General features: G+C 51.3%; 1 protein-coding gene across 1 annotated transcript; it reads right to left on the reverse strand.

The window, feature by feature from the left end:
- On the reverse strand, positions 1–27,631 carry GABBR1 (gamma-aminobutyric acid type B receptor subunit 1). The gene is made up of 23 exons (XM_055570981.1): positions 27,528–27,631; positions 27,035–27,119; positions 26,126–26,329; positions 25,210–25,395; positions 23,829–23,849; positions 22,156–22,316; positions 18,667–18,801; positions 18,117–18,287; positions 16,969–17,070; positions 16,475–16,540; positions 15,840–16,031; positions 9,575–9,817; positions 8,910–8,973; positions 7,375–7,452; positions 5,874–6,024; positions 5,262–5,394; positions 3,845–3,961; positions 3,635–3,742; positions 3,117–3,210; positions 2,315–2,442; positions 1,205–1,333; positions 879–1,022; positions 1–174 (listed from the first exon to the last, which is right to left on the reverse strand). Exons 2-23 carry the CDS (start codon positions 27,117–27,119, stop codon positions 1–3), a joined length of 2,886 nt encoding a protein of 961 aa, XP_055426956.1. The 5' UTR covers positions 27,528–27,631.
- Positions 27,632–27,836: the final 205 nt, after the last annotated feature.

Below are 27,836 nucleotides of genomic sequence, written 5' to 3' on the forward strand. Positions count from 1 at the left end.
TCACTTGTAAAGCAAGTGGACTCGACTTCCATCACAGCTAAGCCGGTCAGGGGGCTCAGGGGGCCCCCTGGGCAGGCCCCCCGAGGGGTCTGGGGGTGTCGGAGGGTGACGCCGGGATCGGAGCTGCTGCCGAGACTGGAGCTGATGGCGCAGTTCAGAGACCCGCTCCTCTTTCTGGAAGAAGAACACAACCAGGCGAGTGGGAGAGAGAAGTCAGGAAAGGGTGGGAGAAGGGAAGGAGAAGCAGAGAAAAATGTGGGGGAGAGGGAGGGGAAGACGGACAGAAGAAAGGAACAGGAACCATCAGGCAGGAACAGGGAGAGCCGAAAGCACACACTGAACACAGTGGGGCAGCAGTTGAGTTCAGCGAAAGAAAGGGGGTAGGGGAGGGGAAAAAGGGCCGAGCACATAGCTTCCGCTTCCGGTAACGCACTCAACAGATTAATGCCAACCCAGTTGGAACACCCCCAGCCTGACACTGCACTGGCCCCTAACTCCCACTGGGGGCACTGCAAACACCCTGTATATCTGCCCAGACCCCTCTCACTGGAGGGTATATTCAACCCCCACAACCAGCCACGCCCAGCCCAGTGCCACGCCCTCGCCTCCAGGAGGCGGAGTCAACAATGCAGGTCCTGCTCTAGAGCCCCTCCACCCGCTGAGGCCCGCTCTTGACCAGATTTTTACCTGAGACTGACTCCACCTTCTCCCATTCCCTGTCCTCCTCCACTCACTCCCTGGCAGCTTGTCTCCTGAGACCCTCCCTTGGTAAATCACGTGCACAGGAACCCCGATCTCAAGCTCTACCTCTGGAAGCCTGACCCCACCCGAAACGTGGGCCTCCCTGACCTGCCGCCACCTCTGCCTTCACCACATACCTCGGCGATGATCTTCTCCAGCTCGCGGTTCTCCTTCTCCAACAGCCTGGACTTCTCCTCCTCGTTGTTGTTGGTCGAGGACCCTGTCTTCATGGTGTCCTGTGCCTCCGACTGCCACTCCCCTCGGGTGATCAGCCTGCGCATCTGGGAGCAGGAGTTGGGGGTGTGGATGGGCCAGCAGGGACTGTCAGCAATTAGCTCATGGTGGGTTGCAATTGGAAGGAAGGAAAACAAGAGGGAGCTGGGCAGACGAAGTGGGAGGAAGGGAAGTAGGGACACAGAGGGGACAGGGGCTTAAGAGGCTTGGAGGACAACCAGAGCCATACCTTGGGCACAAAGAGCACCACCAGGGTGATATAGGAGGAGAAAACTATGGCGAGAGAGGCGAAGGCAAAGGCAGCATCCTGCTGGCTGGACAGGATCATGGTGACCGGGGCAGTGATAAGGCATAGAACCTGGGGGCAAAGTGTGTGTGGGGTCACAGGCCTGCTGGCTTAGACAAGAGCCAGGGTCTTCTTCCCCCAGAAAAGTCTATGGGGACAGGTTCCTGGGGAACTTTCCATTCAAAAAGGACCCAAAGTCGGGATGTGAGAGTTGAACCATAAAGAAGGCTGAGCACTGAAGAATTGATGCTTTTGAATTGTGGGGTGCTGAAGAAGACTCTTGAGAGTCCTTTGGACAGCAAGGACATCAAACCAGTCAAACCTATAGGAAATCAACCCTGAATATTCACTGGAAGTACTGATGCTGAAGCTGAAGCTCCAATACTTTGGCCACCTGATGGGAAGAGCTGATTCATTGGGGAAAACCCTGATGCTGGGAAAGACTGAGAGCAAAGGAGAAGGAGGCAGCCAAGGATGAGATGGTTGGATGGCATCACTGACTCAGTGGACATGATTTTGAGCAGACTCTGGGAGATAGAGGAGGACAGGGAAGTCCATGGGGTCTCAAAGAGTAGGACATGACTTAGCAACTGAACAACAATAGTCAGGTTCATCCTCAACTATAGGTTGGTAAGAATCCCAGATAAACTGTCCCAAACCAGCTCCAGCTCTAGGACAGCCCCTCCCTCCAGACAGGAGCCCCCAGGATTTCTGTACACACATCAGAGTCTTTAAGAGCCAGTCCTGAGCATCCCTGGCAGGAAATCTCATTCAGATTCCAGCTTGGGAACCACAGATGAGGAATTTCACCTGTTTCTGCTTCCACATCTATCTACTGGGGATGCTAATCACCACGTCACTGGGTGGTTGTACGAAGATTGATGTGCACTTTATACATTTATAAAGTGCTTTTCAAACCCAAGGCATTAGAAAACGTTTTAAGACTTCCAGCCAACTGACCCCACACCAGGCACCTCATTCTTCCCAGGCTACCCCCATCTGGGTTGCTGTGGCCAGTCCCCATGGTCAATGCCAGGAGTGCAGGGAGCTCACCGCCACATTGTAGATGGCCATGCCCACAGCCCGGTGGTCATTGATCTTCTCAGTGGACACACTCTTGGTCTCATAAGCAAGAAAGATACCCAGCAGCAGCAGTAGCCCCTTGTAACCATAGAAGATCCCTAGGATGGCAGGGAAGGGTTATCCTCCACTCACTCCCCACTTCTCTGTGCTCCTTCTGATGGCAGTGACATGGGGGTCTCCTCTCCAACCCAGCCCCTCTGACCTAGTACGCCCCTCCCTGTCCACTGCCCCCGGGTCCACCCAACTCGCCCTGACCTCATTGCTTCCTCCTGGGACTAAGAGCCCCATCACACAGGACAATGATGGTCATGAGTGGCTGTCAGTACACACAGTGTCTCACCTCCTCACCCTCTGAGTGGGAAGATGGCTTTCCACGCTGAGGGCAGGTTTGCCATTTGTGGTCAGAGTGATATTAAAAGGGCCAAAGGGGCCTAACCCCTCGCAGCCCCAGCGTCACTCCAGGGAGTGAACCAGACAGAGATGGAGATGAGGGTGAGGCCACATCACTGGTCCCTCTGATGAACACAAGCTCTGCCTCATCCCTGCAGTGGACACTAAGCACTTCAGGCAAAAGACCAACTCTCCCCATGCTCAGAAAAGACTAATGCAGTGACAAACAGGAGGAGATTCAAACTGAGTTGACATGAGCTGTCTGCCTCTTTTTCCAAAGACCCTTCTCTCTTCAAAGCTACTGCCCACTCCATACACACTCCCTCCCTACTAGCCCCCCTTTATGGGCATCTCCCCCACCCCTCCCCCACACCCTGCACACCAAGCCATGTATTCATCTTCTTGGAGCTACAGTGCTCCAGCTGGGGCAGAATAGACACGTCAATATCTTCCTTCGGCTCCTCCTTGGCAAAAGTCTAAGGAAGAGAGACAGCCACAGGCAAGATGGTTGCCGTCCTCCCCTCCCCTCCCCACCTCTGCTCAGTCCCCGACTCCCAGTTCTGCCCCCTCTTTCTGAAGAGATCCTCAGTTCTCATTCCACATCCAACTCCAGGCCTGAGAACATTTGCCTAAACACCTTATAAGTGCTTGTTCCCTCACTTCCACGATGTCTGAAAATCTGCCCATCCTCCCAGATCCCCACCTCTTTCTTTCGTCACAGGAATTCAGAGTGTCTGCTAGGGCTCCCTCCAGGAAGCAGGGAGAGCTGCTGAGATACCCAGGGCTGGAACACACCTCCCATGGGCAGCTCTTCTCCTCAAGACCCCCTGCAGCTCCCGAGGCCCTTCCACCAGTGTGTCCTGCAAGGCCTCCTGACCCAAGCGCCTCCTCAAAGGGTACCTCAATGGTCCGGTGCAGGGGGTCCACGATCTGCCAGATGGCAAGGGTGAGGACATCCATGCCCACCAGCAGGCCCACTGTGGCATACAGCTTCCAAGGCTCCAGGGTCTGAGTCAACACACAGAGTACAAGCATGTTAGGGTAGGGGACAGGGCCTCCCAATCCCTGAGAGCCCAGGTGCTAGGGGCTGAAGGATCTGGAGCAGCTCACCTTCCTCCACTCTTTCTTTTCCTCCTTCTTTGTGAAGACTGTATGGACCCACCAGATCTTGGTGAACATGGAGCCATAGCCCAGGCTAAAGCCCAAACCCAGGAGCCAAAGGCGGGCCTAGGAAAGGAGAGAGGGCAGGAGAGAATAGGGCAGGGCAGCAGGTGAGCAGTGCCAGGATGGGGCAGGGCTGTAGGAGGGAACGGATGACCAGACTGGCAGGATGCAGCTGGTAGGGGCTGGGTGGGGAAGGTGACTGGGCAGCAGACAGTCACCTGGATAATCTTGCTAAAAAATGGGTTTTAATAGCCAATCACTTCTGACTGTTCCCCAAGGCCTGCAGATTGCAGCCTGAACACCTCCAGATGTGGCATGAGACCCTTTACAACATGGTCCCACCCACCTTTCCAGCCTCTTCTCCCCCCAGGGCAGGACCCTTACTTGCCCCAGACACTCACCTGCCCCGTGCTCCAGCCCTGCTCAACTGCTTGCTTGCTTACCCTTGCCCTTGATCTACTCTCTTTTGTGCCTCTGCTACCCACAGGACACTCCCTCCGCTCCTGGAGTAACCCTCTTTTATTTCTCCAGCCGACAAAAGCCCCTGCATCCTTCACAATTTACATGCTGCCTTTGGTGACGTCCACGCAGCCACTCGGACAGTCAGCTGCTTTCTCTTCGCTCCCACAGCAGATCCCTGCTCTGATACCTCTTGTGTGTCACTGCTAATTATCTGCTTTCCCACTGTATTGGGTCTCTCTGAAGAATTGTAGGTGTATGTATGTGCAAATGCCATGTGTACAGACGTGTGATCAGGATAGGTACAGAGCAGAGGAGAAGAGTGAGAATGAGCAGGAAAGAGAGGGGCAGTATTTCCCACCAGCATAAGAGAGAATCAAACAAATATTGCCGCTGAAGCCAGGCTTACTCTGTAGCCCCAGAACCTTCCATGTGCCAAGAGTCCCACAGGGCCTCCTCCCTGTGTGAGAACAGTCCCTTCCCCCCAGTTCTCCCTGCTGTTGGTTCAGATCCCCGCCTCCGTCCTTCCCAACCACAACTAAGGCTCCCACGGGAAGTCCCCAGTTCTTGTTCTCAGCCCCCGCGCCACAGACAGGCCACCATTGTCCGAGGGTTCTCTGTGCAGACCCCCTTCCTGTGCCTTCAATACCTCCCCACCCTTCTCTGCAAGGCATGCCATGGCAACCTTGGAACTGACAAGCCAGCTACAGAATGAAAAAGTCTGGAGGCACAGAAAGAAGGGACAGAGCCAGACAGAGATCAGAGGGCGATGTCAGGAGAAGAACTAGGGACAAGGAGGAAAGACAAGGAGGAGAGGCAGGGGACGGCGCATCACAGAAGGCATTCCTGAGGCGGCGGGCCGGAGAGCCATGCTGTGGCAGGAGACCTGCCACCCCCTCCTCACCTGGCAGACGAAGGGGAACTGACTTCTCCCGATGTGGTAACCATCCAGCCCGAGGGGGAAGACGGCGGCTAACGCTAGTGAGCAGCCCACAGCAGTCAGATTATTCAGGTTGGGCTGTGAGTTCTGGATATAACTAGGGCAGAGGCGGAAGGGTGGGAGAGATTGAAGAGCAGAATTACCCTCCTCTCTAGGGAGGCTCAGCTCCCCAAACACCCTGCAACGGCCTGACCCCAACCTCAGGACCAGGAGACAAAGGCAGGCAGCCTTGGAGCTGGCATCAGAGACAAAGCCAGTTCGGTCATGGGGGCCGACAGACGGCTTCCCAGGCACAGGACCCTGCCACACACACACTCTTTAGAGCCCTAAATTATGTTACCTGATCCCAAAAGCTTTTTTATTTTTCCATTAGCTGCTTTGGAGCAGGGATGGGAGTTATACCTGGCTTCCCCCTTTTCGTTCCCAGTTGTCACTGGGCAAACACTAATCCAGAGTGGCAACCTCAGAGACGCATGGCCTCAGGAGCTACATACGTTCCTTCTCACTCCCTTCAAGCAAATGACAGTTATCTTGGAGAAGCAGACAGGACAGGGAAATGTCAGAAGAGAAACTTACCGGACATGGGAGTTATAGATGTTAAAGGACAGACAGACAACAGCTAGAACAATGCCCAGGCTGGAGAGAACGGAGACGGAGATAAAGAGTTTCTGTGACAGGAAGCGGAACGTCTTGATGACCAAGGTCTGGTCAGCTGGAGGGGACCCTCCTGCGTGGCACAGGGGACGGGGAAGAGAAAGGAGGAAGGACAAAGGCATGAAGGCGGGACAGGAGAAAGGAGAGAAGGACCAAGCTGCTGATGGGCACCCAGGTCTTAACTCTGAGGGCAGGAGGCCCTAACTGCCCTGAATCAGGGCTTGCTGCAGCCCAAATGCTCTTTGATTCTGGGGCTCTTAGGAGGCAATCAGAAATGAGACAAGAAGATGGAGCTAGAGGCTGAGCTGTATCACCAAAGTTGTAGTCTTTTTGGTGTTGCTTTTTGTTCTTTGTGTTTTTTCATCTTTCTTTCAGGAAAGAAAAATGGAAGGGAAAGAGGGGGATACTAAGAAATAAATTTTATGAGGTCTCTTACAACTCAAATTAGAAGCTGCAAAAGACAGTCATAGAGTCATGAAGCTAAAATGCCTCAAAATAGAGTCTGGCCTCCTAACCTTAGGAGGAATTTTCTTTAAAAAAAAAAAAAAAAAAAACTGATCTGTGATTTTAACCCTAGCTAGGTGATATTACCAAAGGTGTTTCTCAGTTATTATTAAAGGGAAGCTCAAAGTTGTCACAGAATTCACAGAAAGCGGGGGGGAAAAAATGACTAATTTCAATTTGCTGAGCTTTAAAAAAAAAAAAAAAAAGGCATAATTTAGGCCATGAAGCATTTATAGCAATACAGAACACTGTCCTAAATTCAAATTATAAAAAAAAAAATTCAGAACTCCAGCAGTGCTGAGAACTACTAGATTTCAGCTGGGCAGGGCAGATGGCAGCTGTCTTCCATGGCTGTGCCCTTCCCCCTCCTGAAGACACCAAGCCTTTTTTTGATCAATAGAGTCCTCATTTTGCCTACCTTGAGTATATTTCCCATTTCCTATTATTTAGCCCACCAAGCACACAAGGAATATAATTGCTTCCTTTCTCTCCTTAAAAAGCACATTTTAACAGAAGACAATTAAATGAGGTTTTACGTCCTCTCCTACAATTTAAGTAACTGTCTTCCTAAGAAAGCTAAGAGGCAACTTGAGGCTTGAAGTAGCTGATTCAGATACATCAGGTCACCAGAACATCTGGGAAACCCAAATGGAGTTTTCATTTCCCGCCCCCTGGACCTAATCCCTAGTCGTCCCAGGAATGTACTATTTTTAAGAATGCGTTGCTACCCACCACCTATACCCTCTCCAAATGCACCAGTCTCTCCTACCCACATCTTGGAGGTTTTATTCCCTTTCTCAGAAACCCAGCCCCTGGTTCATTTCAACCCCATGGTACCAACCACCCCACCCTCATTCAAACACAGTATTCATCAATGGTTCAGAAGGGTTAAAGGAAATTATAAACAAGACCCACTTACCAATCCACTTATCTGTTTTGGACCAGGAAAGGTCATCCTTGGTGCTGTCATAATAGCCAATCTTCTTGTAGCTGCCACCTGGACAGATGATAGGAGTAACCACAGGTAGGTGACAGCTGATCCCAAGCATTCTCAACCTCCCACTTCCCTAAAGTAGATCTCTGTGGTCATATCTGATTCTCCCTTCACCTGAGCCCCCAAAGGATACTTGGAAGGATCTGGGGGCCACTTGAAACAGTGATCTGATTGAAAAGCACTATAGGGTGGATTCCAAGGCAACACAAAGAAATTGTTGTTTAGTCACTCAGTCATGTCTGACTCTTTTGTGACTCCATGGACTTGTAGCCTGCAGGCTCCTCTGTCCATGGGATTTCCCAGAAGAATATTGGAGTGTGTTGCCATTTCCTTCTCCAGAGAATCTTCGTGGTTCAGGGATCAAACTCATGTCTCCTGCATTGGCAGGCACATTCTCTACCGCTGAGCCACCAGGGAAGCCCACGCAAACAAACAAGAATATCTTATATGCTTTAAGCCCTTCAGTGAAGAATGCTGCACAGGATGTCTGCCACGCATTCCACAGGCTCACACCTCAGGAAAATGTCTCTCACTGTGATTCTGGCTTAAAAATCTTTAAACATGTTTCTGCTTATTCTTCCTCTCCTGATAGAATCACAAGATCTATTTTCCCAGAGGCTTTCATTTTAATTTTAGAAATTTCTCTTCCATTGACTTGGCTTCTAATTTCTTACACAAGTTGCATCTGCCTCTTAAAAAGCCACAAAGTAAAATTCAGCCACTCCTAAGATTTCTAGAGCTGCCCCAGTTACCATAACTTTTTCTTCTAAAGCCAACTCACAGCCCTTGGACCGTGGCTGAAGTCTATTCGTTTTTGTCCTGGTTACAAAGATCTGAGAGGATGTAGGAGGTCGGGAGAAGGAAAAGAAAGAAACTTTTCACAGGAGGCCAAGAAATGGTTCTTTTGGCCCTGCTCTAAGAGTCTGAGTGGAGTGGAGTTGAAAAACTAATTCACAAGTTTTGCAAATAGCTCGCTGTGTGAAGTTATAAGCATATACCATCTAGAAAAGCCAAACTAGATGTACTGCAGAAAAATTAGAGCTAATTGTTTACATATCAAGGAAATGCAATAGGTTCCCTTTAAAAATAGCATGTTTCCTAGATTCAGCTTTCCTTGGGTCCATGAATATGCCGCTGACAAGTCATGAATCCCTCAAGTCACCCACCAGAGGGAAATTTCTCAAATCAAAATGGGGGCCATTAGGGGAAAAGAGTGGTGGTTTTCAATTTGCATGCACAACCACTGCAACTCAAAGAAATTCACTCATCGCTAAGCTTTTTATTATCAATATCATCATTATTTAAAAGCTTGGGGAACACGGAAGAGCAGGCAGGAGGTAGGGAGGCACCAAGGCAATGTCTTCATGTCTCCCAGGGCTCTCCTCCCAGACGGTATCCTAGCCCAGCCCCAGCCTGGCCCCCTGACTGACCTCCCCATCGCCCCACATCCCTATGCTCACCCTGCAGCTGCTCGATGAGCGTCCATGCCATCCGAGAGCCGCTGGCATCAAACACCACATGGCCCTGAGGGGGAGAAACATGTGGAGGAAGGCAAAGGGGATAAAAGCAAGAGTGAAACAAGAACATCAGGGCCTCTTTGAATCCTTATGTTTTTGAAGTAATTGAGCTTCTGAATGAATTCTATTTATGGCATTTGCCTGCATATAGGACATACCCCAGATGCCCATACCCTAGATTTTAGAAACATTATTCTTTGCAAAAGAAGCTTCACCCAGGAGATTTGAATGGGAAAAATCCCCAGATGGAACACCAGGGGACCTGGCCTCTGGCTGTGTGACCCGAGCAAGTCACCAAGTCCCTCTGGATGCTGATTTCCCCACTTTAAGAGGAATAAGGAGAGGATCTTTCAGGCTGCTTCCTCTATTAAAATCCTGTAATTTTCATCTGACTCATAAATATCGGGACTGAGAGAAGTGAGGGGAGAGGTTGGAGGAAACGGAATATATTACCGCTCTTCTAGACTTCTGTGGGGTTTTCTGGCTTGGGGGCTCCTACTTCCCTGGTCTGAGACTGATTATTGCAGAGAGGCAACTGAGACAGAAGGCATGTCTCCAGAGAGACCTCTCTGAGGTCTGAGGCCAGCAAAGGGGTTGCTGTAACTCACGGAAACACCCTCAAAGGACGAGGAGTTCATTGCCCGGTAGATTTGGTCAGTTATGGTCTGGTTGTTGTAGTTGAAGTCTTCCAGGCGCACGCCCGAACGGCCACCCCCTCCGGACGTCTTGTTGAGGGCCAGTGCTAAGGCCCAGATGGCATCATAGGCTAGGGGTGCCTCCTGGAAGCCTCCCGTCTCCTCGGGGTGTCGTTTTAGTCGTTTGGTCAGTTTCTCCACAAATTCCTGGGACGTCTAGGAAGGGAAGAACAGGTCAAAAGGATTGGAGTGGGGTGGGCTTCTGAGTCTGGCTCTGACACTTTGACTTGAATGGATGGTTTGTGTTCAAGTCATCAGATTGAGCCTCTGTACATTCAACATCTTTAACTATACATGCGCATCTAAGATCAGAAGCTACTAGACTAGAGCAGGGGTTAACTGGTTCCAATGGCCTTAGTGTGCACAGCTGCAAGCTCAGAACTGCAAGCAGAGAAGTTTAATAAATAGATGCTCTGCATAATGAACAGCAGAGAGAATGAAATGAAAGCAGAGAGAGAGCAAAGCAAAGATGTGGCCCCGCCAGTGAGGAGCCGCAGCACTGGTGTTCTCTCAGCCTTCAGACTCTCCCAACAGAGCTGACGCAGGAACTAACAGCTCCTCCAAGTCTGAAAGAGCCCAGAAAAGGTGACACCACAGCCTTCCTCGCTCTGTCAACCAAAAAGATTTTTCTTTAGCGTGCTAACTTCCTGCCATCCTCATGTGCTTTCAGTTCACTGTCTCTTGGATGGTTTTCAGAAGACTAGGGGCTGCAGAAACACCCTTCACACGTTTGAAGTCGAATATTCAATCCCTACCCACACCCCTCCCAACCTTACATCTTCTTTTTCCAAGAAAACTAAAAAGAATAAGAGCTCCTTTAACTCTGTCATGAAATGGATCAAGAGAGCTGAATTTCTATACCCGGCAGTAACACTGTTTACCTAAATGACTGCAAGTAAATTGCTTCTTTTTTTGGAACTGTCTTCTACATAATGGGGAAAATCATGTCTGCCCTTCCTTACCGCCCAGAAACCATACCAGGAAAGGCTCAGTGTCCACCTCTTGACAAGGCACAGCTAACACACAGGGGCACCACACGGCTCTGTTTAGACTTGGAATGTGTTAACATATATACATGGGCTTCCCTGGTGGCTCAGACAGTATAGAATCTGCCTGCAATGCGGGAGACCAACATACATACATACTCTAATGAAGGGATGAATAGATGAATGAAGAATAAATATGAATCTCTGTTCCAGATGCCCCGCCTACTTTCCCTTCTATTCAGCTTTCTGGAGACACGGGGGAATGGGAAATGCAAAGGATGTGCAGTGTGCTAAGGCGGAAACAGCCCAGGATTGAAGACAGGGCGGCCTGTGCTCTGCTCCTCCTGAGGACAGTACCAGGGTCTCTTCTGCTCCTAATCCTCAGCATCCAGGACTGTGCCCCACCCATTCTGGACAAACAACAAGTGTCTATAGATGAAGGCAATGAAATGTGATTATCTATCTATCAACACCCACTCAATGTACACCATCAAGAGTGAGCCCTCTGTAAACAATGGACATTGAGTGTTAATGACGTAGCAGTATAGGTTCATCAGCTGTAAACACTCTGGTGGGGAATGCCAATAATGCGGGAAGCAGGGAGTGGGGCAGGGAGCATATAGGAAACCTCTGTGTCTTCCTCTCAATTTTCCTGTGAACTTAAAAACTGCTTCCAAAAAAACCATCTTTGGACTTCCCTTGTGGCTCAGTGGTAAAGAATCTACCTGCCAATGCTGGAGACATGGATTCAAACCCTGATCCAGGAAGAATCCACATGCCGAGGAGCAACTAAACCCATGTGCCACAACTATTGAGCCTGTGCTCTAGAGCCTGGGAGCGCATCTACTGAAGCCTGCATGCCTTAGAGCCCATGCTCCACAACAAGAGAAGCCACCACAATGAGAAGCCCACACATCACAGCTAGAGAGTAGACCCTGCTCACTACAACTAGAGAAAGCCCACACAGCAATGAAGACCCAGCACAGCCAAAATAAATAAATAAAATTATTTTTCAAAAAACCATCTTTAAGAAAAATGTCCACTGGATGGATAAATGGAAAGATGCCTTATAATTCCAAATAATCCACCAAGCTGCTATTTAATCTCAAACAAGTTATTAGATTTCACTATGGAGTTATTCAGGCTTCCCTGGTGGCTCAGTCAGTAAAGAATTTGCCTGCAATGCAGGAGACCTGGGTTTGATCCCTGGGATGGGAAGATCCCCTAGAAGAGGGCATGGCAACCCACTCTAGTATTCTTGCCTGGAAAATCCCCATGGACAGAGGAGCCTGGCGAACTACAGTCCATGGGGTCGAAAAGAGTCAGACACAACTGAGCAACGAAGCACAGCACATGGAGTTATTTGGCTTTAAAGTGGGAGTGATATTAACTACCTTGAAAAGTTGTTATAAGGATGAAATTACAATATTATAAAATGCTGAATATAACGTTACATTTTCTCTTTCAACCTCCTCATTATTACCAATATTCAAATCTGTAATTCCAGCTCAATATTTCAAGTCCTAAATCTCTGTCTCTAAGGCATTTGTAACTATATAATCAGTAATCTCAAATTAAAAATATCTAAGAATAAGCTTTATTTTTCCAACACTCCCCAGTATATAGGACTGAAACCTTAGGATCACCTTAGACTCTTTCAAATCACCGAGTCCTCTTAATACTTTTGTGCTGAAATGTTTCATTAATATCACTTCTTATACAGAATAATGTTCATCATAATTATAGCTGATATCTACATTGCTCTTATTATTGTCCTCGTATATATCAACTTATTTAATTCTCAGATAACCCAATGAGGTAAATGCTATGTACCCTCATTTTAGAAAGTGACAAGGAACCTGAGACACAGAACAGTTTCACCTGCTTGAAGGTATGCTGCTAGCACATGGCTGAGCTAGGATTCCAATCCGTTCAAAGTCCATTCGCTTCCAACTACCCTGTAAACTGGAATGTCTCTCTCCAATAGCACCTGCTCAGCAGATAGCAACTAGCCTGAGCAACCTGTCAGCCTCCAAGCCCATCCAGCCTTCAGTTCAAAGTAAACCCGCATCCAAAAATCACTCAGACAGGAAGGGAATCATCTGCTCTGCGTATCACTCTACCCAGCCCCGATCCTCATACTCCCCTGGCTTCAGGTCACCACCACTAACACACTTGGATACGGGGAGCACCACTGCCCCCAGGCATGACTAAAATTACCAAAAAGTCTCTCCCCTTTGGGTCAGCAACGATAGCTATATATTTTCAAATAGAAATGTTATAAGGCAGCTTAAGGAAAACGACAAAAATTCCACAAAACCCATAGAAAATAGTGAATTATTAATGAATTACCCAAGTACCAATGTATGATCCTAAATTTTTAACAGTCCTGTTGGCAGTCTCTATATGTGAGAACAGATGTCCAATGGTGATCTAAAATGTATATCCTGAGGTAGATTTTTATTTTCTACTGTACCCAACTCCTCTATCCCAACCAGAATTTACTGACAATCTTTTTTTAATTTTCCAGACTCTTTAAAATCATTTATTTAATTAATTTTTATTTTTTGGCCTCTCCTGGTGGCATGTTGGATATTTTCCTGACCAGGGATGGAACCCTCCTGCCCTGAACTGGAAGCATGGAATCTTAACTGCTGGAATGCCAAAGAAGTCCCCATATCTTATCCCCAGGTATACTGCCTCATACCTGAGCTCTAGTACAGCTCCAGCCTGGAGCTATTTTTCTCCCAAACCACTCTAATCCACTCTCCCATATATGGCTCCTAAAAACTCTTTCTCTAAACCAGAATTTCTCAGTCTCTGCACTATTGACATGTTGAGCAGGATAATCCTTTGTTGTGGGGATGATCCTTTGCATTGTAAGTTATTTAGAAGTATTCCTGGGGACTTCCCTGGTGGTCCGGCAGCTAAGACTCCACATTCCCAATACAGGGGGCTGGGGATCGATCCCTGGTCAGGGAACTAGACCTCACATGCCACAACTAAGAGTTCGAATGCCACAACTAAGACCCAACACAACCAAACAAATATTTAAAAAAAAGAAGTAGTATTCCTGGCCAACTCATTAGAAACCAGTTGTGACAACCAAAACTTCCCCTAAATACTGCAACCTCTGATTGAAAAACACCGCACTACCAGGCCTCAAAGTGTGGTCCCCAGACCAGTAGCATCAACATCTCAGGGAACTTGTTGAAATGTATTAAGTTCCAGTCCCACTCCAGACACACTGAATCAGAACTTCCAAGGGAAGAGCCCAGTCATGGTTCTGATACAGGCTAAAGTTTGAGAACTATTGATCTAAATGCAAGGCCTTCCTTACAGAGAGAAGGCAACTCTGCTTTTCTTCTAAATCTCCTTCATTCTGGGTCGTAGGCTCCATCCTTGATTCTGATCCACTTCTCTTGGTCCTATCTGATCCATCTATAACCTTGTGTCTAGTTAATTATTAAGATGGCTTCTACACTCTGAAAAATCTTGGCCTCTTCATCTGGCATTTTAGGCTATCAAGCAGGCCTAGCAATACCTCTAGACCTCAAAGGCAGGCACCATCTTTCTCTAGAGACCAAGAGTCAGAAAGAGATCCTCCAACTCAAAAGCCCAGGGGCCTATATATGCCCAATCAAATCCCTGTTTCCTATCAGGGCAGAGGGGCAGAAGGCACTATTGGCAGGTCCTGGGCTCAGGGCACCAACCAGCTTTTCTGGCTTCAGTTACCACCTCCTCTACTTCCCCAGGGTCTCAGGACAACTCACCTCTCAGGTGATCTACATGGAAACAACATAGCAGAATTTTTCTATCATAATTTTTCAACAAGATCCCTTGAAAATGTCACAGCACAGTATCCATGATTAAAGTACACATAGCAACTGACCCTTCCATCACAATCCACTGCCAGAATAAACTTCCTGAATCTTATCTCTCTCTTGCTCAAGAACTGTCATCTGCTAAACAGTGTTAGCTGATATAAGGGCAAGCTTTTTAGTGAGACTTCAAGGTTTTCCATGGGAGGTGACACAGCAGATGGTTTCAAGTTAGATTCAACTAGAATTCAATTCCAGCTTCACCACTCAGCAGCTGGTGACCTGTGATAAATCACTTAACCTCTCTGAGTCTCAATTTCTTGGTCTATAAGATAGAAATGAAAAATCTACATCAGAATATCACTATGAGAGTCACTGAAATCATGTGTCTAAGCTCCTGGTTTACTATATAAAAGTGATTATTACTACAGCATTTTAAAAAGATAAGACATTCTCAGGACTTCCATGGCAGTCCAGGGGTTAAGATTCCACACTTCTGATGCAAGGGCCACAGGTTCAATCCCTCATCCAGGAATTAAAATCCTACATGCCTCGCAGTGTGGCCAAAAAAATAAAAAATAAATAAGATATTTATATGGTTTTACAGTTATTCACGTGCTCCTAGAATGCTCTCCAAGGCAGGTATTCCAGATCTGGGGCTATACCTGAATAATAAGCAGACACATAGGTTTCCCTATCAAGCTCAGCCAAGACTCTCATACTCTTTAGTGCAGTCCTGAACCAGAAAGGAGGCTCCCCACCACACCACACCCTACCCACTTGTGCCCCTCACCTCTAGGCTGATTCCCACATCAACCAGTGTGTCTTTTAGCCCAAGGTCTGTCACTAACCAGCTATCTGCAGCTAACTGATTTCAAAAATCCCTTCTGCATTTAAAATTCTAAAAGAAAATCATTTTTTAAAAAGCATCAGGAGCCAAGCTAATTGAGTATCAATCAAGAGTGAATATTAAGCAACTCTAAAGTGCTCTGAAGTCACCAAGAAAATAAAATGAATTTTTGCCCAGGAACAGCGCTCCTATAAAGGTGTGCTTGCAGATGCAGCATCTATATTGTCATTAATACCTCTCCCTCATTTGACTTCTTGCCAACTGCTCCTTGTTTCCATGGGAACAGCCCTGCAACTCATCAGGGGCCCGCTGAATGTACCACTCTCTTAAGTCCCTCTTTCCTGCCCAAGGAAGTCATGGCAGAGATGGAATCCATAGAAAACACAATGCACAAGTTGAGGGTGAGCAGAGGCCCCTTGCCCTCCTAAACCTCCAAGCCCCATAACTGCTCCCCACCTAAGAGACTCCCTCAGTCCCTTCCTCCTGCCCAGGGGTCACCTTCTAAGTCCTCACACACTCACCATGTTGGAAATGCTGCGAGTGTTGGCCGGGTTCAGCATGACGATCTCAGTGGTGATGTGGCCCTCCACCGCCTCGGTCATCTCGTCAACTGTGCAGTTGATGGACGGGTCATAGATCTTGAACCAATTGTCAGCATACCACCCGATGAGGAACCAGACATACTTCTTCCCAAAGAGCCGCTCCTTGTACACCTGAGTGCAGAGGAGGAGTGGGGCTGGGTCTTCGTTTCATTGCTTTGTCTTATCTCACATGACACTATTCAGCCTCTTTGGATTCAGAGAAAAGCAGAGCATTGAAAAGAGAAATCTACAAGTCTGGGGGTAATGGGGAAGGTTCAACTACTTCTCCTTCTAAGTGTCTCCCAGCCTCTATTTCTGAGTGGCCATTTCCAGCCAGACAGGAAAGATGAGATTCTTCCGGCTCCTCTGGAAACACAAAGTGATAGGAAAATGAGACCTGGAGAGAGTGTCACGTGTGTGAGAGGCCAAGATGTGGAGTCAGAGCCAACAGACAGGAATTTCTCATTAATCTTATCCTCTGATCATTTGCTCAGAGAGGCAAAGAGGAGAGCCCAGGAGACACCCAAGGCAAAGAGCCCACCCAGCACCCCTCCTTTCTCAGATTCCAACTCCACCTCACAAAAAACTTTCCGGGCTTCAGTTTCATAGAAAAGTCCCACGATGATCCGGGCATCCTGGCGCTATGGAATGGAGAAAGAATAGAGCTCCTGAGGGATGCAGGAAGGGGCCAAGGCAAGCACTTTCACAGCTTTGACTTCCTGTCCCAAGGCACTCAGTGCAGGGGTCTGTTTGATGAGTAGTGGATAAATGTCAACTACAGGATGAAGCTAACCTTCCCCGGGAGATGCTTATGCCTCAAAGAATCAAAATTAAGTGACTTGATGCAGGTGTTAGCTAATGCTACAATGGTAATCAAACTGCAATAGATTAATGTACCAAATCAACACATTACACTTCTTAAATTTATACAACATTGTGTGTCAATTATATTTCAATACCAAAAAAAAAAAAAAATCCAACCTGTCCCTGTCTGCCTCTTTTCCCACCCACTACTGTTCCCCCCACCCAGACCCTTACAGGCTGGGCCCACCAGCCCCCACCAGCCCACCTTAAGGTTTTTGACGGGCACAGCTGGATCCGAGAAGAAACTCTGACGGAAGGTAATCTCGATTCCAGCCTCCTTAACCCGTTCCTCCAGGTCATCCAGAGTCTTGGGAGGGGATGAGGAACAAACAGAGGAAGCACAGGGTGCACAGTGGAGTAAAGCCTGGAGGTGTCGCCTGGGACCACATACTCAGAACAAAGGAAGAGCGGTTCTGAACCAACAGCTCTGTCCCCTGTGGGAAGAGTTTGAAGGAGAGCTTCTGCGGTCTTAGGACATGGTTTCCTGCTGAGAAGGTGCTTGGTGAATCCCTCCTGAGGCTCTGAGTCCAGGGAAGTCACCCCATCACCCCACCCCTGCCTGACAGCAAAAATTGGGGAAAGGAAAACAGAAGAACCAGGAAAAGACAAGGCAGAGTCTGGTCTAGGCAGGATGATGTCAACCTCAAGAGGCAAGTGGGCAGATAGACAAAAGGATCAGAGAATGTCCTGAGTCACTGAGAAGGTTGGGGGAGGATTAAAGAGTCACTGAACACGAGAGTGAATAGAGGACCCAAAGAATAGAATTAAAGAGACGGAGCAGACTGTCTTCTTCGGGTAAAGAGCCAGGTATTTCCTTTCTACTCCCCTCAAGTCTCCCTTTTCCCCCTCCACCTCTCCCTGCATGTCTGCACCTCCGTGTCAATTACGAACCACGTGCATGCATGTGTCTGTCTGCCTCTCTCTTTTCTCCCTCCCCCCTGGCTCCCTCTCTATTCCCTCTCTTCCCATCACACACGCCCACCACCTCCCCTGGAGAGCCTCTGGAATCTACTACCTCCCCAGGTTCTAGTTTCATATTCTCTCCCTCATCTTACTTCAACTTTAAAATGAACCTACTTTAATAGAACTGGGTTGCTTGGAGTCTATCTGTCTGGGGGATAGAGGCATCAAAGCAGGGAAAAATTAAAGATCCTAAAATCAAAAAGTTGGAGAGGGTCCTGAAAACCCAGCTGGTTCACTCCTCTGGTTACAGGAAGAACATGCACTTAGCCCACTCAGAATGTGTCCTCTCTTGATAAAGAACCAAGGTCTTTGCCCCCAAAAAGAATCCCGTGTCGCATCCCTCTGGGCTGGGATTTGAGCCCAGCCACCCATCACCCCATCCATCCTCACCGAGGTGAAGACCTCGGTGGTCTGCTGGATGGTGGCGATCTTCTTCCAGCCCCATTTCTCGAAGAGTTTCACCCGGGTGGGATTGTGGAGTGTGGCCGATGGATGAGTTCGGAAGAAGGTAGGAAAGCGTTGTCGGTTCGACAGGGCCGGTGAGCTGGAGCCGTAGGAAAGCTACGAGAGGAGGGACAGCCTTCTGTCCCAGTGTGTTCCTGGCAGCCTCACTAAGAGAGCTCCTTCCACCCTTCCCTGCCTCTGGGCTTCTCTCCCTCACTCTCACCAAGCTTCCCTACTTCTGCCCAAGGAAAAGTGATTCTCAAAAGCCCCCTCCCTCAGGGTACCCTTTCACTCATCTGCCTTCCATTCCTTCTGATGGTGAGCAGGTCAGCTGCAGCCCTGTCAGGCCACTGCTGGTAGCAGGCCAACTAGCTCAGGTCTCCAAAGGACTCTGATTTTGGAAGCATGGCCACTGTGGTCCTCAATACACCCCCCTCTTTTGTAAATGGCCCAAGAGGGGACAGCCCCACCTTCTGGCCCTCAGGGCCCCGCGTACCACAATGAGGTTCCACATCCTGGCAGCCTCAGCCACGAGCGTGGAGACGGAGCTGCATCCAGGCATGAGGATGATCTTGATGGGGTCGTTGTAGAGCAGCTCATACAGGTACTTGGTGGCTTGGCCCGGGTCACACTGCACGAGGGCGAGGATGGAGGGGGTAATGGGAAGCTCCCCCAGGGCTCCTCCCCTCCCTGCAATTCCTACTCTCTTCTTTTCCCCAACAACCTAGTCACTTGCCTAGTTACCCATCCCCGTGCTGAATCTCTTCTCATTATCTCCATTTCTTCTCTTTCCTGAGTCTCCTTTCCCCTCATTCGTGAAACACCCTTCTCTGCCTCCCACCTGGCACCTTACCCGCACCCTCTCCTGCATGCCCTCTGCCAGTGTGCATGCAAACACTGCCTTCCCTCCTCTCAGCGCATCCTCAGACACCCCCTAGCCCACCTTCCCTCGACGACCCCCTCCCCTTTTCCTTAGGTTTCTATGCTCCAAACACCTGTGAGTAGAAAAGAGTCTGCAGGAATATGAATAAATTTTCCCCCAAGTCCCCAGACAGCCTTTTGAAAACCATATTATGAAAAGTCCTCCCTCACCTCTGCAAACTCCCTCTCCCACCTGCTAGTTTTTTTTTCCTCCCTCTTCTCTTTTCAGGGCTAGAGACACACAAACAGGAGAGAACAGGGACAGACCCCCAGGGGGTCCTGGCTCAGTGGATTCATGCCCTCCTGCTGGGCTCTGACATTTGGTGCATTGGGAAAAAAGACATTCAGGGGCAGAAGGGGGTGGGGAGAAAGAAGGATGAGGGAAGAGCTGGGGAGAATAAATAGAATGGGATGCTTGAGAAACCAGATGCTTTCAGGGGTGCCTGCAAGAGAGGGACAGAGCTGGGAAAGTAAACAATGCAGAGAGCTCGAGGGGTGGAGGGGAAGTGAGGGGAGGAACAGCCAGCCGTGGGGCTCCCACTGCCTGTTCCCCTCCTGCTGAAATATGACATTTCAGAAGCTGCTGGAGCCCCAAAGGAAGGGGGGAAGAAATGGAAGCCAGTGGGGAGCCAGGGCAGAGGGGACAGACAGGAGGACTGGGGAGGGTGACGGAGGGCAGGGCAAGTAGAAGGAAATAAAGAAGGCCCCCTAGGGCCTGCTCACTTCCCACTGAGGCCTGACATTTGGGACACGGTGGGAAGTTGGAGAAGGGGGAGTCAGGGGAGGCTGGCCCATAGAAACTCCCTGCTGCCCACCCAGGCCTACCCCTGCTAAGGGCAGCGTTCAGTGTCTGCTCAACTGCATGTTTTGAAGGTTCTGCATCCCTCTCACTTGGGCATATTTGTGTATCTTTACCATCCTCACGTCCCAGCTTCCTGCATCTATCACTCCAGATCCTGCCCCCAGCTTCTCCCAAGGGTCCTCAGTGGCCCTCCCTTTCTTGTCTGAGGGGAGGTTATTAGGAACCATGAGGACATATAAGAACACATAAGATACGGACAAACAGGACAATGTCCAGGACCCTAATGTCTTTCCTTCTGTTTCCTGTTTCCTTCCCTACCTTCCCTTGCACTCCTTCCCCCTTCCACACTCTATCCATCACTGCACACTCCCTTGGCCACATGATTCTCACCCTCTCCCCAATAGACCAGATCTGTCTTCCTCTCTCTCCTTTCCTCTCTCTCCCAAGGAGCAAGGATCCGGATTTGCAGGCAGGAAACGACACATTCCAGTTTGTCTGCCTTTTCATCTCCCCCTCGCCGCCTCTGCTATTTTCTCCTCCATCTCCCTTCTCTCAGGTCCCCATCTGCTCCCCAACACCTCCAGGGAATCACCTGTCATGGTGGATGAGTTGGAGCTCTCATCCAGGGCTCCCCTAGCTCCCCACGATCCCTTATCCTAAAGCCTGCACCCATCCCTCCCTGTCCCTCTCCCCAGATTCCCACTCCCATAGCCAATTACCATTCTTCTAAACTGACTCCTCCATGGGATCTGACCCTCTTTCTCGTCCTGCCTCTCCTACACTAACTAGTTCTTTTCCTGTGTCCTGCTACCCTTCCTATAGGCATCCTGGGGTTAGCCACATAAGATTTTTATTGGTGAAAATGCAGACCCTTGGGACTCATCCCTGACCGAGGAGTTAGAATCTGGATTCTTAACAAACTTCTCTGGTGAGGCTTAGGTACACTGAAGTTTGAGAATCACTGTGAAAGTGTCAGAAGAGATTCAAAGTTCCAGAAGAGTCCTTGTACCCTCTCCTACTCAAGCATCCCATCTTCAGCCCCACCTCTGCCCCCTCCTCCCTCACACAGGTATTTCTAGGTGTACACTGCTGTTCTAAAGAATGACTATAAATGACCAGTCCACCCCAGGTGTAAGATCACCAGGTGCTCACCCACCCCTGTGCTCTTTCACTCTCCCCCAAACCCTTAAGTCTCTGGGGCCTTCTGGGAGAAATGATAGATTTGAGATCCCAAATCACCTTGCTTGCCTGGGCCACATCCTCCCCCATACTCCTAGTCATTCATGGGGGGATTGGGGTGGGAAAGGAATCTTACAGAACTATCCCCTATTACCCCTGGACCTTTTCCCCTCTCCCACTTCCCCCTCTCCCTAACCCTACATTCCATTTCCCTTCTCACATCTTAAAAGGCCACAATGCTGCAGGGAAGTCAAACTCAAGAGCCAAGTTCCACAAGACATCCCAGGGTCTCAGGCTGTCACCACTCCTCTTGCTGGCCCCCCTCCCCCACTGCCATTCTTTCCTGTTCTTTCTCCTCCCTGCATTCTGACTTCTTGCCATCCCCATGCTCTTGTGGGGGCTCCTGTGTAGACCTCTAATCCCCTTCCTTTTCCTAGCGCCTCTGCCCATCTCTTGACCATTAGCCTTCCTGACTACAGTAGACCACAAAACAATTCCACGATCTAGGAATCCACAACAGGGTTGCAGATGAAGGGATGAGAAAGAGTCAGGTGGGGACCCAAGCTTCCGTGCTGTTTGTTGTGATAAATAAACTAGAGCACTCAAGTCCCTCAACATTTTCCTGATTGGGTCCCTATTCCTTCCGCTCCAACCTGCTGCCAAGATTTACCTTGTTACCATGGTAAATGTAAACCCCTGATCCAGCTCCATTCCCTCCATCCCCCAACCCACCCCAGGGTTAGTTTACTCCCAGGAGGAACCAGATCAGCTTGTTCCCTAAACCCATCACCAGTTTCTCCAGCTACCCCCGACTTGGGCACTTCCAGAGGTCTCGGAGAACAGAAAGGTCTGCCTTGCAGCGTGATTAACCACCTCGATCCCCTAGACCCTCATCTTGAACCTCCAGCCTCTGCCACTCTCCCCAAGCTCCCACATCCCCCGCCTATCTCCAGCTAGTCACACATAGGAGGGGTCTGCCTGGCAATCGCAGAAGCGGCTCAGACTAAGGCACGTGCAGCAGGCCCCCTGCCCCCACCCAGCCTCCACCCCCCCCCCCCCACCCACTCCCCTGTCCGGGGCTACCTTGCTGTCGTGGTGGATGAGCTTGAGCTCATAGTCCGGCAGGATGTCCCTGCGGCTATTCACGTCTTCCAGCGCCATCTCCACCGCGGGCTGGCAGGCCTGGCCCCCCGGCCAGCCCCCGCTCATGGGAAACAGCGCCCCGATGTACACAGCGCGCCGTTCTGAGGAGGGGTGCGGGGGGACCCGCGGGTGAGGCCGCGGGAGATGAGGGGAGTGGGAGGCCCGCACCGGAGTCACCCCCGCCGCCAGCACCACCAGGAGCAGCAGTGGCCACCCCACCCCGGGAGAGGGGGCCCCCGGACCCATGGCAGGGGGCGGGCGAGGGGGTGGGAGCTGCTTGCGGAGGGGGACGAGCTCAGGGGGGACACTTTTCCTGGGGAGGGCTGCTGAGGGGCTCTCGGGGAGGCGCCTCCATCCCTGGTTTTGTGCGGAGGAGGGAGATAGGGTCTCGGGAAAGCAGGGAAGGTTGGCTTCCTACGGCCCCCACGGCTCTGGCTCCCGCCACCGCCGCCGCCGCCGCCGCCACCGCGGACTCTCCTCGCGGACTGACTGACCGACCGAGGGGAGGAGGAGGGAGAGGCAGGGCTGGGAGGGGGCTCTGACGTCACGGGCGGTGCGCGGCAGCGGGGAGGGGGTGGGGGGACCGAGTTGGGGAGGGAGGCAGGGGGCGGGGACCGAGGCGAGAGCAGCTGAGGGAACCTCAGTCTGAGGGGAGGGGAGGAGAGGGCGGCTGCGACCCCCAGGGTGACAGGGACGGACGGGGAAGGGGAGGGTCCCAACCTACGGGAACGTTCGGGAAGGAGGAAAGAGGGCAAGGGGTGTGCCAGGAGGGCGGGGTGGGCGGAGGGAACCGCGGGAGGCTGAAGCTCTGAGGGGCGAGGGATGGAGACGCGAGGACGAGAGACGGACGCGAGAGAAAAGGGGCTGGCACCTGAGTGTCTTAATGGGGGTGTGAATAGATGGGGTGAAGGGCTGAGGGGTGGGGAAGAGGGCGATGGGAACGGTTTTGGAGAGAAAGGGAGAGCTGGGAGGGGAAGGCTGGGGTAAAGGGCGTGAAGGTGGAGGGTGCGGATGATGGGGACAGAGCAAGAGAACAAGGAGTTGGGTGGACAGAGTCTGGACAGAGAAAGGGTGGTGGGAGAAGGAACTGAGATGAAAGAGAAGGGAAAGGGCGTAGGAAAGGGCGTAGGGAAGGGAAGGATGTGGGAGAGTGAGGCCTGGCAGTGGGTGATATGGGTGGGCCGGGCTGATGGAGTCAGCAGGTGAAATCCTAGTAAGGGGGCAGGCAGGAAAGGTTCCAGAGAAGGTCGGAAGGAACCCCACCGGGCCAGGCGAGGTGGATGCTCCGGGTCTCCCAGCACTCTGCCGCCCCCTGCTGGGGCTCTGCCATTTGGCAGAAGCGGAGTCTGGAGGAGGCGGAGCCGAGGGGGTTGCAGCCAGGCAGGGAGATGGGAGGGACCGCAGCCTCTCAGAAAACCTGGACTGGAGGCTGGAAACAGGTAGGGAAAGAAAGGGCCGGCCGCGTACTGGGGACTGGGGTGAGTAGGGGAAGGTGGGGCAGGGATGGGGAGGATGAGAACCCACAACCTAAGGGGCAGAATCCCTGGAGGTGGAGGGTGAAGTGTGAGGGGTAAGAGGATTGCAGTGCACGCGATGAGGGTTTCTGATCTCACCTGAGTGTGGCGTTCGATTCACTGGCAGCAGGAAAGACGGGGATCAGAGAAGAGTTACCAGTGGCGCCCGGCTTCCCAGGCCTGATCCCCAGCCCCCTCCCACACCAGTCCATGCCGAAGAAGACCAGAGGGGAGCAGAAGCCTGCGTTTCTGAGGGGGAGGGTGCCTGGGAATAAGAGCAAGTGGGGCTGTGGGTCAGGATTTGTGGTTTTCTTCTTTTATTTTTCATAGGACAACAGAATATGAGACAGGAGTGCCAACAGCTAAGACATGGGCAGATCCTGGTTTTGTGGAGCCTAAATATTATAAAATTTGGGGGTCTCTCTTTAAGAGAAAAAAAATTACAAATGCGATTGACTTGAAGCTACTGTTGTTAAAATATCTTACTTTGGCAGTTTTTACAAAACCCTGTGACCACGTGAACACATTATTAAACCCTCTACGTTTTTCTTTTCGAGCACAAGAAGAGGCCTGCGTAAGAAACCCTGGAGCATAAATTTTGTTAGCGTCATAGTTAATTCATCCCTGGATGGGACTCCCACTTCCCAGAATGGAGTGGTAAACCACAAACAGAATAATTAAAATGAGGAAAGCCAGGTCCAAGCATCTCGAGAGGCAGAGGGTCTACAAAGGTAGAGGAAGCCTGAGGTATGCCTACATCCCAGGAGAGAAGATTGCAGAGGGAGAATCTGGGAGCCCAGGAAAGTGGGAAGTTTGCAGAACCAGATGGAGAAACAGGTAATGGACACAAAACAGATTCCCTTGGGAAATGATGGAGGTTGTCTGGGAAGTATAGAAAAAAGACTGTCCTCTTCCTTCCCCATCCCTGGATTGTTCTTAATGTTCTGACAATTCTGCCCCCACTTTGAAGTCTTTTAACTTTTACCCTGATAATTTTCCACCCTGGATATTCTTTTCAATCTTATTAATTTTTCTAAATATGACATATGGTTTATTGCTGAGTCTTTACAATAATTCAGGCATATAATGAATGGAGAGAGATCAATTCTAGAAGAGGATCATGCATAGGAAATGTTAGGTTTACAGAAAGGGACTGAAGCTGGGGGAAACCGTAGTATTTGAATCTTAAGAAGGGTGATGGAGGGTGAGATTCATAAAGGAAAGAAGAAAATGTGAGACCCAAGGGTTGAAAGCATGGGAAAGATATTAACAAGAGAAAGGTAAAAGAAGGAAGCCCTCAGCATAAAGTGGAAATGGGGAACTTCAGGAGGAAGTCTGAGGCAAGTGGATGGAGGAAAGAGTGGAGCATTCACCTCTGCCTCCCCAAAGCACCCTGTTCTCCCCACCACCCATTCCCACCCTGCTCCCATCCTCTGACAAGCGTCCTCATCCGCTGCATGCAGGCAGCTGTTCCCCTCACCCTGGCAGTGGGGCTTGGGGGTGCTCCACTGGCCCTGACTACAGATGCTCCGGGAGCTGCCCACCAGATGAAAGTCGGGGTCACATCGGAAATCCACCCGGGCTCCGTCCAGAGCTGGGAGGTCCCCACCCGTCAGGAAAACCTTCCCATTTTCCAGGGTCAAATAAGACTTGGAGCAGATTCGGACTGTGGAGACAGGAAAATAAAGAGAGGCAAGTTGAAGAAGGCTCCTTCCCCTTAGAGAGAGGGAGGGGGCTCAGCTTTGAGTTTGAGTCCACAAGCATCCTACTCTGCCGGAAATCAGGTATTAAAAAGATAGCTTCTCTAGTTTCCAGTCCGCCCTTAACCCTGTAAGCATCTACATTCAGAAAAGAAAGAAACAGCATTTCCATCATAGGAACCCAAGATGGAGCTATAAGCACATAAAATGGGATCTCTTCAAAGTGGGCGGTTGTCTGGCTTTGAGATGTGTAGATGTATGTAACTTTAGATGCACAATCAGATTTGCCTTATTATAGTTGGCTTATACTCCAGTTAAACTGGGTTTTAACTGGGCGGGGTGAGGGGGGGTACTGGTCTCTCCACTGGAGACAGGTATTCCAAAATGGGATGAAATCATTTTAGAACGTTTTTGCATAAACTGCCACTGGTAATCCTCAAAGAGACTAACTCACAAGATATTTCCTCAGATGGTCAGTGGCCTAATGACGGGAGGATGAAATGAAACCTGCAGGCTGCTAACTTTACTGCCTGCAATTGCACACAACAAAGTCCCTCTTACATAGTAGTCATTTCATAAATGTACTTGTGAATTTAGTTACACTGGATTTAAAGTGCTGACTTGCCAGCAATGATGCCAAGTTTGAGGCAGGAAGAATTGGCCCGAAAAGGGGAGGGGCTTTGAGAGGCTACTCACCACAGCGGCTGGGCGTGTCCATATCTGTCCAGGAGCCGTTGGCCAGGCACTTGCGCACCTTGGGCCCCACCACCTCGCGCTCCCCCCGGCACACATACTCAATCTCATAGTCCACGGGCAGGAAGTTGATAGCCTTCACCTGGTCCCGAGTCAGGCCCCTGTACCTGATGCCCCCTTCCCAGGGCGGGTGTATGATCTGGCAACCTGGGGGTTGAGTCCACAGGGAGAGAGAAAGGGAAGGATGGTGGGGGGAGGGGGGGGGGAGGAAAAGGCAGAGTCAGGAGCCGGAGGCAGGGGAGCGTAGGGCGGGGTCTAGGGGGCAGGTGGAGGACAGGTGCTGGGATGAGGTGCTGGAGGGTGGGAGAGGGGAGGAGTAGGGAGCCTTGGGCTAAAGGGCACAGCGGAATGGGCCAGGGTTAAGGCTATCTGGGAGCCCACAAGTGGGAAGGGAAGGATGCTGGTTGGGGTAATGGAGAAAAGTAAGAAATTATGAAAGGGTATGATATGCAAATGAGTTTGGTAAGAAAAGACTAAAGGAGAATCTGGTTGAATGAGGATGAGAGGAGAGGGGTGTCTTCCAAGGCCACCTGGGCAGCAATGTAGGACCAAGGAAAAAGCGGAACTGAGGTAGCAATGTGGGCCCGGGAAAGAGCGGCGGGGGAGGGGAGGGGGGGGTGGAGGACAATGCGGGTCACAAAAGGTGGCCTAGTGTAGTAATAGGGGGCAGAGAAAGGGGGTGCTGGGTAATAATGAAGGATGATGGAAAGGAGGTCAGGAGTAGTAAAGTGGGGCTGAGCAGACGGGGTTGCCAGGCCCCGATGCCGTGTAGGGCTGACGCGAGAGTAGGGGGATGCAAGGAAAGGGGGAGTGGGGTGGTGGGGTGCCCGAGGTCGCCGGAGAAGGGTGCACCTTCAGAGGTGGCGTTGGGGGTCTGCGCCCCGCCCGCGCCCGGGGGGCGGAGAAAGAGCGGCACCAGCAGCAGCAACAGCAGCATCTGAGTGAGAGGCGGCAGTGAGGATTGGACCCGGGAGGCGGCCTGGCCTCCCTCCGGTCGCCTCGCGGGCTCCGACCCGGCTCAGCCCGGGGACCGGGAGAGCGCCCCGCGGAGGAGGCGGGGGCGGAGCCCGGCGCGGGGTTGGGGGAGAGGAGGAGAGAGAGCCTGTCCCCACCCTCCTCCTGCCTCCCTCGGCCCCCCCACCCTCCCGGGACTCCACCTCTCACCACCTCCTCTCCCCGGGCCCCGGCGGCTCGCCCGAGCCCGGCTGCCCCGCGCTCCCCGGATCGGCAGCCTCGCGGCTCCCGGTTCCCTTCCCCGCCGCTCCTCCGGCCCCCCAGCCCCCGGCTCGTTCCTTCCCCGCGCGCCCCTCTCCAAGCCCGGCCTCCCCCGGGCCCTGGCTCTTACCTCGGCGCGCCGGCCCGGCTCCCCGGCTCTCCCGGGCCTCAAGGCCCCAGGCCCGGCCGCTCCTCCCGGCTCCCCCCTCCTCCCTTGCTCCACCTTCCCCTCCTCCCGACCCTCCTCCCCGCGAATCCGCTTTCCAGCCCGGCCAGGGTCTCTCCCTCCGGTCTCACCTCCCCCAAACCCCACCCCCGTCTCTCCTTCCCCGGGGCGGCGGCGGCCGCGGGAGCGGGGAGCCGGGAGGGAAGGAGGCGGCGCCGGGGACCGGGAAAGCTCCCGGGCGGAGGGAAGAAGGAGGGTGCGGGAGGAGACAGG

This window comes from Bubalus kerabau, chromosome 3, assembly GCF_029407905.1.
Source record: "Bubalus kerabau isolate K-KA32 ecotype Philippines breed swamp buffalo chromosome 3, PCC_UOA_SB_1v2, whole genome shotgun sequence".
Lineage (NCBI taxonomy): Eukaryota > Metazoa > Chordata > Mammalia > Artiodactyla > Bovidae > Bubalus > Bubalus kerabau.

Excerpts from the sequence above, each read along its gene's own strand:
- GABBR1 (XM_055570981.1), bottom strand. The coding sequence starts at position 27,119 with ATGCTGCTGTTGCTGCTGCTGGTGCCGCTCTTTCTCCGCCCCCCGGGC. Across the intron at positions 18,802-22,155 it reads TCATCCACCACGACAGCAAG|TGTGACCCGGGCCAAGCCAC; the intron begins GTAGCCCCGGAC and ends GCCCTCGTGCAG. Across the intron at positions 6,025-7,374 it reads CAAAACAGATAAGTGGATTG|GAGGGTCCCCTCCAGCTGAC; the intron begins GTAAGTGGGTCT and ends TGTGCCACGCAG.